The sequence below is a fragment of the Rhinoderma darwinii genome, chromosome 5 (genome assembly GCF_050947455.1).
Source record: "Rhinoderma darwinii isolate aRhiDar2 chromosome 5, aRhiDar2.hap1, whole genome shotgun sequence".
Classification (NCBI taxonomy): domain Eukaryota; kingdom Metazoa; phylum Chordata; class Amphibia; order Anura; family Rhinodermatidae; genus Rhinoderma; species Rhinoderma darwinii.
In genome coordinates this window covers 9299670-9313773 of record NC_134691.1, presented here as the reverse complement: position 1 = coordinate 9313773, position 14104 = coordinate 9299670, and the positions used below count along the sequence as shown (strand labels likewise).

Here is a 14104-nt window from a genome sequence, read left to right as displayed (position 1 = left end):
TCTTGAGAGTAGGAGGCAACCAAAGTTTATAGGATACCGGGTTTATCCGTTGAAGAACCTCAGAAGGACCGAGGAACCTGGGAGCGAATTTGTGAGAAGGCATGTTGAGTCAAATGTTTCTCGAGGATAGCTAGACCTTGACTCCAGGAGAGAATTGAGGAGGAACTTTTCTTCTTTTATCGGTATGCTTTTTCATGCGGTCCACCGCTTGGAGAATCGCCTTAGTTTGCTACCAGATGTGAATAAAAGACCCCCAAAAAAAATTAGCTGCCGGTACTTGAGTCATGGCCGGCACAGGAAGATTAACTCGAGGATGCTGGCTGTACACAATGTAGAAAGGAGACGAGGCAGTAGACTCACTTGCGTGATTGTTGTACGAGAATTCCACACAGAGCAGGAGTTGTACACAATTGTCATGTTGGGAAACGAAATAAGATAATTCTCTAAATCTGGTTGGTCTTTTCCATTTGACCACTGGACTGTGTGTGATAGGCAGAAGAAAAGTCCAATTTTACGTCTAGCAGGTTGCACAGGGCTCTCCAGAACTTGGATGTAAACTGTGCACCCCGGTCCGAGACAATGTGCAGAGGAAGTCCGTGTAACCGGAAGATGTGCAAAATAAACAGATTGGCCAAACTAGGAGCAGACGTGAGACCAGTAGGTGGAATGAAATATGCCATTATAGAGAAACGATCCACTACTACCCAGATCGTAGTACATCCAGCTGAAGGGGGAAGGTCAGTGATAAAGTCCATAGCGATATACTGCCAAGGGGCATCAGGAACAGGCAGGGGTAGTAACAGGCCAGCAGGTTTGAAGCGGGTAGATTTGTTCAAGGCACAGTTCATACATGAGGAGAAATAGTCCTCAACATCACCAGGCAGAGTGGGCCACCAATAGTGACGAGCTATCTAGTCCTGTGTCTTACAGACACCAGAGTGCCCAGCTAGTTTAGAGTTGTATCCCCAGTGGAGAATTTTCTTCCTATCAGCAAGACGGACAAAAGTCTTTCCATGGGGAATATCTCTAATTTGCAGAGGGTTAGCAGTAATAATCCTAGAAGGATCTATGATGTATTGAGGAGTCTCCTCGGAGTCATTGGTTTTCCAAGGAGCAAGACAGGGCATCAGCCTTCACATTCTTGTCTGCAGGACAGAAGTGAAGCAAAAACTGAAATCGGGCGAAGAATAACGACCATCTGGCTTGGCGTGGATTTAACCGTTGGGCTGACTGTAGTTATGTGAGGTTCTTCTGGTCTGTAGAGATGATAATAGGATGGATAGTGTAATAACCATGGCCGCAGGCCATCAGGTTTACTCACCCCCTGATGGCCACAGCCTTGGATCAGTGAGCGCTGGCCCGCATCTCCTCCTCAGGAGACGCCAGCGCTGACTTCCGCTTCACTCTTAAAGGGCCAGCGCGCACACCTGAATCTGTTATTAAATTAGCCCATGATCCTGGACCTTTAAGAAGGGCCCTGCCTCCTCAAGATCCCCAACTCCTTCCATGTCTCTATCCTAAAGTCAGTGGTCCTGAACCGCTCTAACTAGTCCTGCAGTTGCTTCCAGCGGTTCATCAGATACCTTTGAGGTTAAGGAGATCCTGGACACTGAGAGAGTAGGACGAAGACATTTTTATTTGGTGGATTGGAAGGGGTATGGTCCTGAAGACAGGTCCTGGGAGCCAGAGGAAAACCTCAATGCCCCTAGTCTCCTGAAAAAGTTTCTCTCCCGCTCTGGTCCCAAGAGGAGGGGGCGTAAGAGGGGGAATACTGTAATACCCATGGTCGCAGGCCGTCAGGTTTACTCAACCCCAGACGGCCAAAGCCATGGATCAGTGAGCTCTGGCCCGCATCTCCTCCACAGGAGATGCCAGCATTCACTTACGCTTCACTCGGCTGTGTCCCGTAGGGTGCGTGCGCACGCTCGTGTCCGGTCAAAAAGGACCAGCGCACGCACCAGAATCTGTTATTAAATTAGCCTATGATCCTGGACTATAAGAAGGGTTCTGTCCCTTCCTGCCTTGCCTGAGCTTTGTTGTCGTTACCTATGTTCATCTCTGCAAATGGTTCCTTAAGTGTCTTCCAGCTCCCAGTGTTCCCATTCCTGCTACCTGTAACCTGTATCCCGTGTTATCCTGATCCAAGTGAGGTATAGAGTTGAAGTCGTGCTGCGCTGAGTACTATGCCTGTCCTCTTACAACACGCCTTGTTTCTGCCACTGCCAAAGTCCCACCCGAGCCTGTCTTGCTACTGTTTGAAGTTACCACAGATACACCTATTTGAACTATAGACTTTGACCTGTGTCCTGTTGGCCAGCTGCCATACCGTTAAGGCAGTAAAGTCCAGTGTGTCCACGCACCCAACGTGACACATAGCACCCTCCAGCAAGTGTCTCCACTCATCTAAGGCCAACTTGATGGCCAGCAACCACCGATCCCCGATGGAATAGTTGCGTTCTGCTTGGGAGAATAATTTTGAGAAGAAGCCACAAGCCACCATCTTGCCTTTAGAGTTGTTTTGGCATAGTATGGCTCCTGCACCTACGGAAGAGGCGTACATCCCCAGAAAGAACTGCCGAGAAGCATCAGGGTGATGGATAACAGATGCTGAGATGAAACTGCTCTTGAGATCAGTAAACACAGACTCTGCCTCTGGAGGCCAAACCTTGGCGTTCACTCTCTTGGTGAGGGCAGAGATTGCAGCCGTCAGTGATGAGAAGTTCGGGATGAATTGCAGATAGAAGTTTGCAAATCCCAGAAATCGTTGTATGGACCGAAGACCCTGCGGTCGTGGCCATTCTAAGATGGATTTAACCTTCTCTGGATCCATCTGTAGACCACGGTTAGATACGATGTAGCCCAGGAAGGGCAGAGAGTTTATCACGAACACACATTTTTGGAATTTAGCATATAGGCGACTCCTCCTTAACCACGAGAGAACTTGGCGAACATGCCTCCGATGTGTCAACAGATCAGGTGAGTAAATCAGGATGTCGTCTAGATAGACCACCACACAGACATACAGCAGGTCTCTGAAAATGAAATTTACAAACTCCTGGAAAACAGCTAGAGCATTACATAGTCCAAAGGGCATCACGAGTTATTCATAATGACGGTCTCGTGTGTTAAATGCAGTCTTCCACTCGTCACCCTTGCGGATACGGATCATATTATAAGCTCTGTGTAGATCCAGCTTTGTGAATACCTTGGCCCCACGAATCCTATCAAAAAGTTCTGAGATAAGTGGCAGGGGATACTTATTCTTAACTGTAATTTGGTTCAGGCCCCAGTAGTCGATACATGGATCTGTCACTCTTTTTCACGAAGAGATCTGTCACTCTTTTTCACGAAGAAGAATCCGGCTCCCGGATGTACCCTCTCTCTCTCGAGGTTCTCCTTAACGTACACGGACATGGCTAGGGTCTCTGGCAGGGAGAGAGGATTAACTCAACCTGGAGGTGGCAAGGCGTTAGGAAGTAATTCTACAGGGCAATCGTAGATGCGATGGGGAGGAAGTGTCTCTGCTTCCTTCTTACTGAAAACGTCCGCAAAACTCGCGTAATGTGACTGTAGATTGGAGAGTGACTGAGGAAGAAGAGGCAAAACAGGATAAACCTGTGGTAGGCAGCGGGCAAGGCATTTGGGCCACCATTGGAGGGCCTCTCCAGAACCAGAGCATGTAGGCGAAGCCAAGGCAGGCCCAGCAAGACAGGGTTGATAGCTTTAGGTAGAACGAGGAATGCAATCTGTTCCGAGTGGAGAACTCCAATTTGCAGTGTCAGTGGTTTAGTGACAGAAACAACAGAATCAGGCTAACGTAGTAGTTCACAGAGGCAACCGCCAGGGTTGTCGCTCCAACCAACTCTAGGCGCGGGAGTTTCCCGGTTTTTGTGGACACTGGCGCACTAATTTGCCTTCAAGGCCGCAAAAAAACCACAGACCTGAAGAGCGTCTGCGCTGTTTCTCCTACTCGGACAGTTTGACTCTGTCTACCTCAGTTAGGGCAACAGGAGGAGGCAATAGTGGTCTCTGGAATGAGTGTGCCAGTCTGTAAAAACATCTCTCCTGTCGAAACTCCTGAGCATGTTAATGGATTCTCAAGTCGTCCCTGGTAGCCAACAGGATAAGAGCATCCAGGGTTGAAGGAAAATTGCGGGCTGCTAGCTCGTCTTTGATGTGCGAGTACAGTCCCTGCCAAAAGGTCGCTGCCAACGCCTCATTGTTCCATGCCAACTCTGCTGCCAGGGTACGGAAGGAGATAGCATATTCTCCTGCTGTGGACTCTCCTTGCTTGAGGGTTAGCAGAGTGGCTGCTGCAGAGGATGTTCGACCCGGCTCCTCAAACAATGTGCGAAAAGTCTGTAGGAATAAAGCTAGGTCCAAGAATTCAGGTCCCTCACATTCCAAGATGGGATTTGCCCATGCCAGGGCATTGACAGCAAGAAGGGAGATGATGAATGCTACCTTGGCCTCATCAGAGTGGAAGAGATGAGCTCGTAGCCTAAAATTAATGATACATTGTTTGAGGAAACCTCTACAGGCTCTAGGGTCACAGTCATAGCGAGGAGGAAGAGGCAACAAAACTGTGGATCCGGAACAGACAGGAGAAGTGACAGGCAGTGGACCGGCAGCAGCATCCGGTAGAGGAGCAGGAGGTTGATCCAGTCGGGCGATGATGGAGTTAACAGCCACGAGGAGTTGATCCTGGCATGTACACAGGTCACGCATATCTGTTTGTATCACCTGAACTGCGGTCTTAGATTGGCCAGCGGGTTCCATGGCCTGAGCGTACTGTCATGATCTAGGTGTATGTAGACTCACTAGGCCGCTCTGCCTTAGTGGAGAGGCAGCTGGCCAAGTCACAGTCTATGCGCAGTCTATATAAAAGTTCATAGCACAAGGGTACCTGAAATAGTCCAGACAGTGGAAGAGGCTCTGGCACGGATGGGGCTAGATGTGGCGGGTTGCACCAGACGTGGTGTATGATACCAGGAGTGGCAGATGACACCAGACGTGGCGTACAACAGCAGGCGGCACAACACAACTCCACCACTAGACAGGCTCAGGAACACAACACAGCACAGGATACAGGATACAGGTAGCAGGGCACCGGAACACTGGGAACAGGATAACACTAAGGGACCATTTGCAATATGAACATGGGCAAACTACAACACCGCCCAGGCAAGGAGGGGAGGGGCAGAGCCGTTTTAATAGTCCAGGGTGATCTGGGGATAGGTTAGGGAAACTTTATAGAGTGCGCGTGCTGGCCCTTTAAGGCCGGGGACGAGTGCGCGCGTGCACCCTACAGCACAGACCAGGATGGTAAGGCCGTGCCAGTTGGTGTCTCCGGGGCGAGAGATGCTGGCAGATGGTCAGGAGGCTGCGGTCACGGTCATTCGTCGATGGTGAGCAGCGGCGGTCCGTGGCTGCAGTCGTAACACTGGATTTGTCTGTGTGTGTTGGCTCCTGAAGCACTGATAGTCCACTGATAGTCCACTCCTTGTGAATCTCCCCCAGATTCTTGAATGGCCTTTTCTTGACAATCCTTTCAAGGGTGCGGTTATCCCTGTTGCTTGTGCGGCTTTTTCTACCCCACTATCACTATCCTCTCAACTTTCCATTAATTTGCTTGGATGCAGGACTCTGCGAACAGCCGGCTTCTTTAGCAATGTCCTTTTGCGGCTTCCCCTCACTGATTAGAGTGTCACACCATGAGTTTACAATCTTCAACTATTACCCAATATTCTGACTTTCTGAGACACTAAACTGTGGGTTTTCTTTAACTGTTACCATAATCATCAACATTAAAAGAAAAAAATTGCTGCAAATAAATCCCTCTGTGTGTAATGAATCTGTATAATATATGAGGGACACTTTTTGAATTGAATCACTGAAATAAATGATATTCTAATTCATTGAGAAGGACTAGTATATATATATATATATATATATATATATATATATATATATACTACTCGTGGTAGTACTATATAGTATATGTACTACTGCTAAAACTATAGAATGTGTGTATTGTGGATGGCACTATTATAAATGCACTACAGATGGTACTTTTATTTGTACATTACTTCTTTTTAACATTATGTATTTTCTATAGGCATTATTCTATATGGACTACTGCTAGAACTAGTATTTATGCGCTACCACAATTACTTTTATATAAACACTACTGCTTGTAATATTATATATACACCCACACAACTGCTAGTACTAATATGTATGGACTACTGATCCTGCTAGTACTATTCTATATACACAACTGCAGCCAGGGCCGGCCGTAGGTTGGGTGGCACCCTGTGCGAGACTCTCAATTGCCTCCCCCTACACAGACCAAAAATGAACCACATATATAGACACACTGGAACATATATACTGTACATACATAAAGACAGATATTTAGATATACAGGCAAATATACATACACACATCCGGAATATATACATACGGGTAAATATATAGACATACAGACACATATACGCACACCGGCAGATAAATACACAGACAGGAACATATACAAATACATAAAAGGCACATATATACAAGAACAAAGATACATTCACAAACAGACCCATATATACCCAGTACAGATAATGTAGTAGATTTCACATGCAGTCCTATGTAACACCACAGATAACACAGTGATAACTCTCTGATTACAGATAATGTAGTAGAGGTTACCTGCAGTCCTATTTAACACCACAGATAACACAGTGATAACTTTCTGAGTACAGATAATGTAGTGAATGTCACCTGCAGTCCTATGTAACACAACAGATAACACAGTGATAACTCTCTGAGTACAGATAATGTAGTAGCTGTTGCCTGCAGTCCTATGTAACACCACAGATAACACACTGATAACTCTCTGAGTACAGATAATGTAGTAGCGTTACCTGCAGTCCTATGTAACACCACAGATAACACAGTGATAACTATCTGAGTACAGATAATGTAGTAGATGTTACCTGCAGTCCTATGTAACACCACAGATAACATACAGTGATAACTCTCTGAGTACAGATAATGTAGTAGATGTTACCTGCAGTCCTATGTAACACCACAGATAACACAGTGATAACTCTCTGAGTACAGATAATGTAGTAGATGTTACCTGCAGTTCTATATAACATCACAGATAACACAGTGATAACTCTCTGATTACAGATAATGTAGTAGATGTTAACTGCAGTCCTATGTAACACCACAGATAACACAGTGATAACTCTCTGAGTACAGATAATGTAGTAGATGTTACCTGCAGTCCTATGTAACACCACAGATAACACACAGTGATAACTCTCTGAGTACAGATAATGTAGTAGATGTTACCTGCAGTCCTATGTAACACCACAGATAATACACAGTGATAACTCTCTAAGTACAGATAATGTAGTAGATGTTACCTGCAGTCCTATGTAACACCACAGATAACACAGTGATAACTCTCTGAGTACAGATAATGTAGTAGATGTTACCTGCAGTCCTATGTAACACCACAGATAACACAGTGATAACTCTCTAAGTACAGATAATGTAGTAGATGTTATCTGCAGTCCTATGTAACACCACAGATAACACAGTGATAACTCTCTGAGTACAGATAATGTAGTAGATGTTACCTGCAGTTCTATATAACATCACAGATAACACAGTGATAACTCTCTGATTACAGATAATGTAGTAGATGTTAACTGCAGTCCTATGTAACACCACAGATAACACAGTGATAACTCTCTGAGTACAGATAATGTAGTAGATGTTACCTGCAGTCCTATGTAACACCACAGATAATACACAGTGATAACTCTCTAAGTACAGATAATGTAGTAGATGTTACCTGCAGTCGTATGTAACACCACAGATAACACAGTGATAACTCTCTGAGTACAGATAATGTAGTAGATGTTACCTGCAGTCCTATGTAACACCACAGATAACACAGTGATAACTCTCTGAGTACAGATAATGAATGTCAACTGCAGTCCTATGTAACACCACACATAACACAGTGATAACTCTCTGATTACAGATAATGTATTAGTGTTACCTGTAGTCCTATGTAACACCACAGATAATACACAGTGATAACTCTCTAAGTACAGATAATGTAGTAGATGTTATCTGCAGTCCTATGTAACACAACAGATAACACAGTGATAACTCTCTGAGTGCAGATAATGTAGTAGATGTTACCTGCAGTCCTATGTAACACCACAGATAATACACAGTGATAACTCTCTAAGTACAGATAATGTAGTAGATGTTACCTGCAGTCCTATGTAACACCACAGATAACACAGTGAAAACTCTCTGAGAACAGATAATGTCGTATGATGATAACTGTACCCACAGGCACACATAAACACACACAGAGGCATATATATATATATATATATATATATATATATAAGGGCAGCAGAGTATATAAGGGGCAACAGGGTTTATAAGGGGCAACAGAGTATATAGGGGCAGCAGGGTATTTAAGGGGCAGCAGGGTATATAGGGGCAACAAGGTATATAAGGGTCAGCAGGGTGTATAAGGGGCAGCAGGGTGTATAAGGGGCAGTAGGGTATATAAGGGGCAGCAGAGTATATAAGGGGCAGCAGTGTTTATAAGGGGCTGCAGGGTATATAGAGGCAGCAGAGTATATAAGAAGCAGCAGAATATATAGGGGACAGCAGGGTATATAGGGGCAGCAAGGTATATAAGGGGCAGCATGTTGTATACAAGGGGCAGCAGGGTATATCAAGGGCAGCAGGGTATATAGGGCAGCAGGGTATATAGGGGCAGCATGGTATATAAGGGCAGCAGGATGTATAAGGGGCAGCAGAGTATATAATGGTCAGCGGGGTATATAGGGGCAGCAGGATATATAAGGGGCAGCAGGGTATATAAGTGGCATCAGGGTATATAAGGGGCAGCAGGGTATATAAGTGGCATCAGGGTATATAGGGCAACATGGTATATAAGGGACAGCAGGGTATATAAGGGGCAGCAGCGTATATAGGAGGCAGAAGGTTATATAAGGGGAAGCAGAATATATAGAGTCAGTAGGATATATAGGGGCAGCATGGTATATGGGGACAGCAGGGTATATAGGGGCAGCAGGGTATATAAAAGGCAGCACAGATATCTTTGTTTTATCTGTTCTACTTTAATATTAAACACACTCTTACAAAGAGACATAAAAACATGCAGAGACACACACAAACACACACACACACACACACACACACACACACACACTGTAACGTATACACATACAAACACAGAGACACACTGTATACACACAGAGACACATACTGTATACACACAGAGACACATACTGTATACACAAAGAGACACACAGACATACATACTGTATACACACAGAGACACATACTGTATACACACAGACACACATACTGTATACACACAGAGACACATACTGTATACACAGAGATACATACTGTACACAGAGACACATAGTGTATACACACAGAGACATACTGTATACACACAGAGACACACATACTGTATACCCACAGAGACACATACTGTATAGACACAGAGACACATACTGTATACACACAGAGACACATACTGTATACACACACAGAGACACACATACTGTATAGTACACACGACACATACTGTATACAAACAGAGACATACTGTATACACAGAGACACATACTGTATACACATAGAGACACATACTGTATACACACAGAGACACATACTGTATACACAGAGACACATACTGTATACACACAAAGACACATAGTGTATACACACAGACACACATAGATACTCACCATCTCTCCTTGCTGACAGGATCACAGGCTTCTTGCAGGACGGGCTGTGGGCGGAGCTTCCTTCTCTGCTCCTCGGCTCTTTTTTACTCCGTGTGTGTAACTAAGAGCAGAGCACAGAGTAGAGGCAGATCCCAGTGGCGGCCCCTACATGCTGGGAAGGTGCAGCGCCCTGTGCGCTCGCACAGCTGACCTTCTCCTAAGGCCGGCCCTGACTGCAGCTAGTACTATCATACTGTATATACACAACTGCTAGTACTAATATTTATGTATTACTGCTGATAATACTTATATAGGTGTATTACTGCTGCCAGTGCAATTATATGCACTACTGCTATTACTAATATACAGTATATACCCTACTGCTCCTAAAACAAATATAAATGCATTCATTCTGCTACTATTATTATATATGAACTATTGTTGCTAATACTATTATATATAAATTATTGCTGCTACTAATATGTATGTATTACTGCTGTTACTACTTTAATATATGCAATACTGCTGCTAGTACAACTTTTATATATGCACTTCTCCTACTAGTACTATTATATACACTACAGATAGCACTAATATATATATATGCATTACTGCTGCTGCTGCTGCTACTACTATGTACTACTACTATTACTACTATTATATATGCACTACTACTACTATTATATATTCATTTCTGCTGCTGGTTTATTATAAGGGCATGACCACACGTGGCGGATTTCGTCCGCAACTGTCCGCATCAATGCCGCACAGAATCTGCGTTGCAGATTCTGCTGCGGATCTGCACAAAATGTGCAGTAAATTGATGCGGACTAGCTGCTGCGGACTGCGGGAAAAGTACTTCCCTTCTCCCTATCAGTGCAGGATAGAGAGAAGGGACAGCCCTTTCCCTTGTGAAAGTCAAAGAAATTCATACTTACCGCCCGTTGTCTTGGTGACGCGTCCCTCTTTCGGCATCCAGCCCGACCTCCCTGGATGACGCGCCAGTCCATGTGACCGCTGCAGCCTGTGCTTGGCCTGTGATTGGCTGCAGCCATCACTTAGACTGAAACGTCATCCTGGGAGGCCGGACTGGAGACAGAAGCAGGGAGTTCTCAGTAAGTATGAACTTCTATTTTTTTACAGGTTGCTGTATATTGGGATCGGTAGTCACTGTCCCGGGTGCAGAAACAGTTACTGCCGATCGCTTAACTCTTTCAGCACCCTGGACAGTGACTATTTACAGACGTCTCCTAGCAACGCTCCCGTCATTACGGGAGCCCCATTGACTTCCTCAGTCTGGCTGTAGACCTAGAAATACATAGGTCCAGCCAGAATGAAGAAATGTCAAGTTAAAAAAGCAAGACGGATCCGCAGCACACATAACATGTGCATGACAGCTGCGGACTTCATTGCGGAAATTAGAATCTCCATTGAAGTCAATGGAGAAATTCCGCCATGAGTCCGCCACTGGTCCGCAACAGACAGAGCATGCTGCGGACACCAAATTCCGCTCCGCAGCCTATGCTCCGCAGCGGAATTTTACGCCTCGTCTAAACGAACACTGCTAAATTAAAGTGTAAGTCAATGGAGAAACGGCTCCGCTGCGGATTAACGCTGCGGAGTGTCCGCAGCGGAATTTAAGTGAAATTCCGCCACGTGTGAACCCAGCCTTAATGTATTACTGCTACTACTAATATATATTTACTATGGAACATATTATAAGAGCACTATGTATAGGACTAGATTATGAACATGGCTGTGGCTGATATTATTATATGATCACTATGGTTGATCTTGTTACTAAGGCTACATTGTGTCTGGTATTATATGGCCATTTTCACACAGCCGTATACTGGTCACTATTTTGTATCAGTTTTTATAAGCAAAATCTCAAAGTAGAACCTACACAGAAAAAAAGTATAATGGAAAGATCGCACCTCTTCCTTGTTTTGGGCTCATTTTGGCTTCCATATTCTGACCAAAATACGGTCGCGGGAATGTGGCCGATGGGTAATCCCCTAATATTATTATATGGCATTCAAAAGTAAACTAATCATAGCCGTAGTGCTCTGGAGCGCCCAAACAGCAGCAGGCTCCACCACTAATATGTGCCTAAATCTAAAAAAAATGTTGCAGATTCACCTGCATTTCCCAGGTATTCACCATTTACTTACAGGAGGCCCAAGCTTTCCGGGTTTTCCAGTAAATCCTATTTCACCAGGCAATCCCTACAAGAACAAAAAATGATACAGAATAAACAGTCACACACATCACCCCATAATATGAATCAATTTCTTGAAAGGTCGAACGCACGGGGGAGGGGAGCGGGTTATGGATTAATAGCGGATTCATTAAAGCCCACACACTGCAGGGGCCACATCTGTACAGGTGAGAGCTGCGATGTATAATCTAATGTATGAGTCACTGGTGTGGGCAGTGGAGTCCTGACATCTGCAATATATTCATCCCTCCCTGCAACTCAGGGCCAGGAAACGCAATGGCTGGTTACAAAGTGTACGACGCATTTCACTGACCGAACCCATAACATAAATTATGTGACATTACTAATCCCTGATATATATAAACCTCTGTTATATCATATAAACTATCACTACCTGCTGTGTAATATAACAAGGAGCAATCACACTGATAATACAATGTATATAAAAGAAGAGCGGAAATGTGGATTCTATGCTAGACTTTATAAGACAAATATTGTACTATTATAGCAGTTACATTTCTGTATAGGGGGGCAGTATTATAGTAGCCGTATTCTTGTATATAGGGGCAGTATTATAGTAGTTATATTCTTATATATAGGGGGTAGTGTTATAGTAGTTATATTCTTGTATATAGGGGCAGTATTATAGTAGTTATATTCTTGTATATAGGAGCAGTATTATAGTAGTTATATTCTTGTATATAGGGGGCAGTATTATAGTAGTTATATTCTTGTATGTAGGAGGCAGTATTATAGTAGTTATATTTTTGTATATATGAGGCAGTATTATAGTATTTATATTCTTGTATATAGGGGGCAGTATTATAGTAGTTATATTCTTGTATGTAGGAGGCAGTATTATAGTAGTTATATTCTTGTATGTAGGAGGCAGTATTATAGTAGTTATATTTTTGTATATATGAGGCAGTATTATAGTAGTTATATTCTTGTATATAGGAGCAGTATTATAGTAGTTATATTCTTGTATATAGGAGCAGTATTATAGTAGTTATATTCTTGTATATAGGATCAGTATTATAGTATTTATATTCTTGTATATAGGGACAGTATTATAGTAGTTATATTCTTGTACATAGGGGGCAGTATTATAGTAGTTATATTCTTGTATATAGAGGGCAGTATTATAGTAGTTATATTCTTGTATATAGGGAGCAGTATTATAGTAGCCGTATTCTTGTATATAGGGGCAGTATTATAGTAGTTATATTCTTGTATATAGGGAGCAGTATTATAGTAGTTATATTCTTGTATATAGGGGCAGTATTATAGTAGTTATATTCTTGTATATAGGGGGCAGTATTATAGTAGCCATATTCTTGTATATAGGGGCAATATTATAGTAGTTATATTCTTGTATATAGGGGGCAGTATTATAGTAGTTATATTCTTGTATATAGGGGCAGTATTATAGTAGTTATATTCTTGTATATAGGGGGCAGTATTATAGTAGCCATATTCTTGTATATAGGGGCAATATTATAGTAGTTATATTCTTGTATATAGGGGGCAGTATTATAGTAGCCGTATTCTTGTATATAGGGGCAGTATTATAGTAGTTATATTCTTGTATATAGGGGCAGTATTATAGTAGTTATATTCTTGTATATAGGGGGCTGTATTATAGTAGTTATATTCTTGTATATAGGGGGCAGTATTATAGTAGCCGTATTCTTGTATATAGGGGCAGTATTATAGTAGTTATATTCTTGTATATAGGGAGCAGTATTATAGTAGTTATATTCTTGTATATAGGAGCAGTATTATAGTAGTTATATTCTTGTATATAGGGGCAGTATTATAGTAGTTATATTCTTGTATATAGGGGGCAGTATTATAGTAGCCATATTCTTGTATATAGGGGCAATATTATAGTAGTTATATTCTTGTATATAGGGGGCAGTATTATAGTAGCCGTATTCTTGTATATAGGGGCAGTATTATAGTAGTTATATTCTTGTATATAGGGGCAGTATTATAGTAGTTATATTCTTGTATATAGGGGGCAGTATTATAGTAGCCGTATTCTTGTATATAGGGGCAGTATTATAGTAGTTATATTCTTGTA

The 14104-nt window shown here is 42.9% G+C and overlaps 1 protein-coding gene across 1 annotated transcript in view; it reads right to left on the bottom strand.

The window, feature by feature from the left end:
• Positions 1-14104, bottom strand: part of COL22A1 (collagen type XXII alpha 1 chain) — a 229320-nt gene that overhangs the window by 108343 nt on the left and 106873 nt on the right. The window contains exon 23 of the mRNA XM_075827932.1: positions 11972-12025. Coding sequence (XP_075684047.1) covers positions 11972-12025 — 54 coding nt within the window. The remainder of the gene's footprint in view (positions 1-11971; positions 12026-14104) is intronic.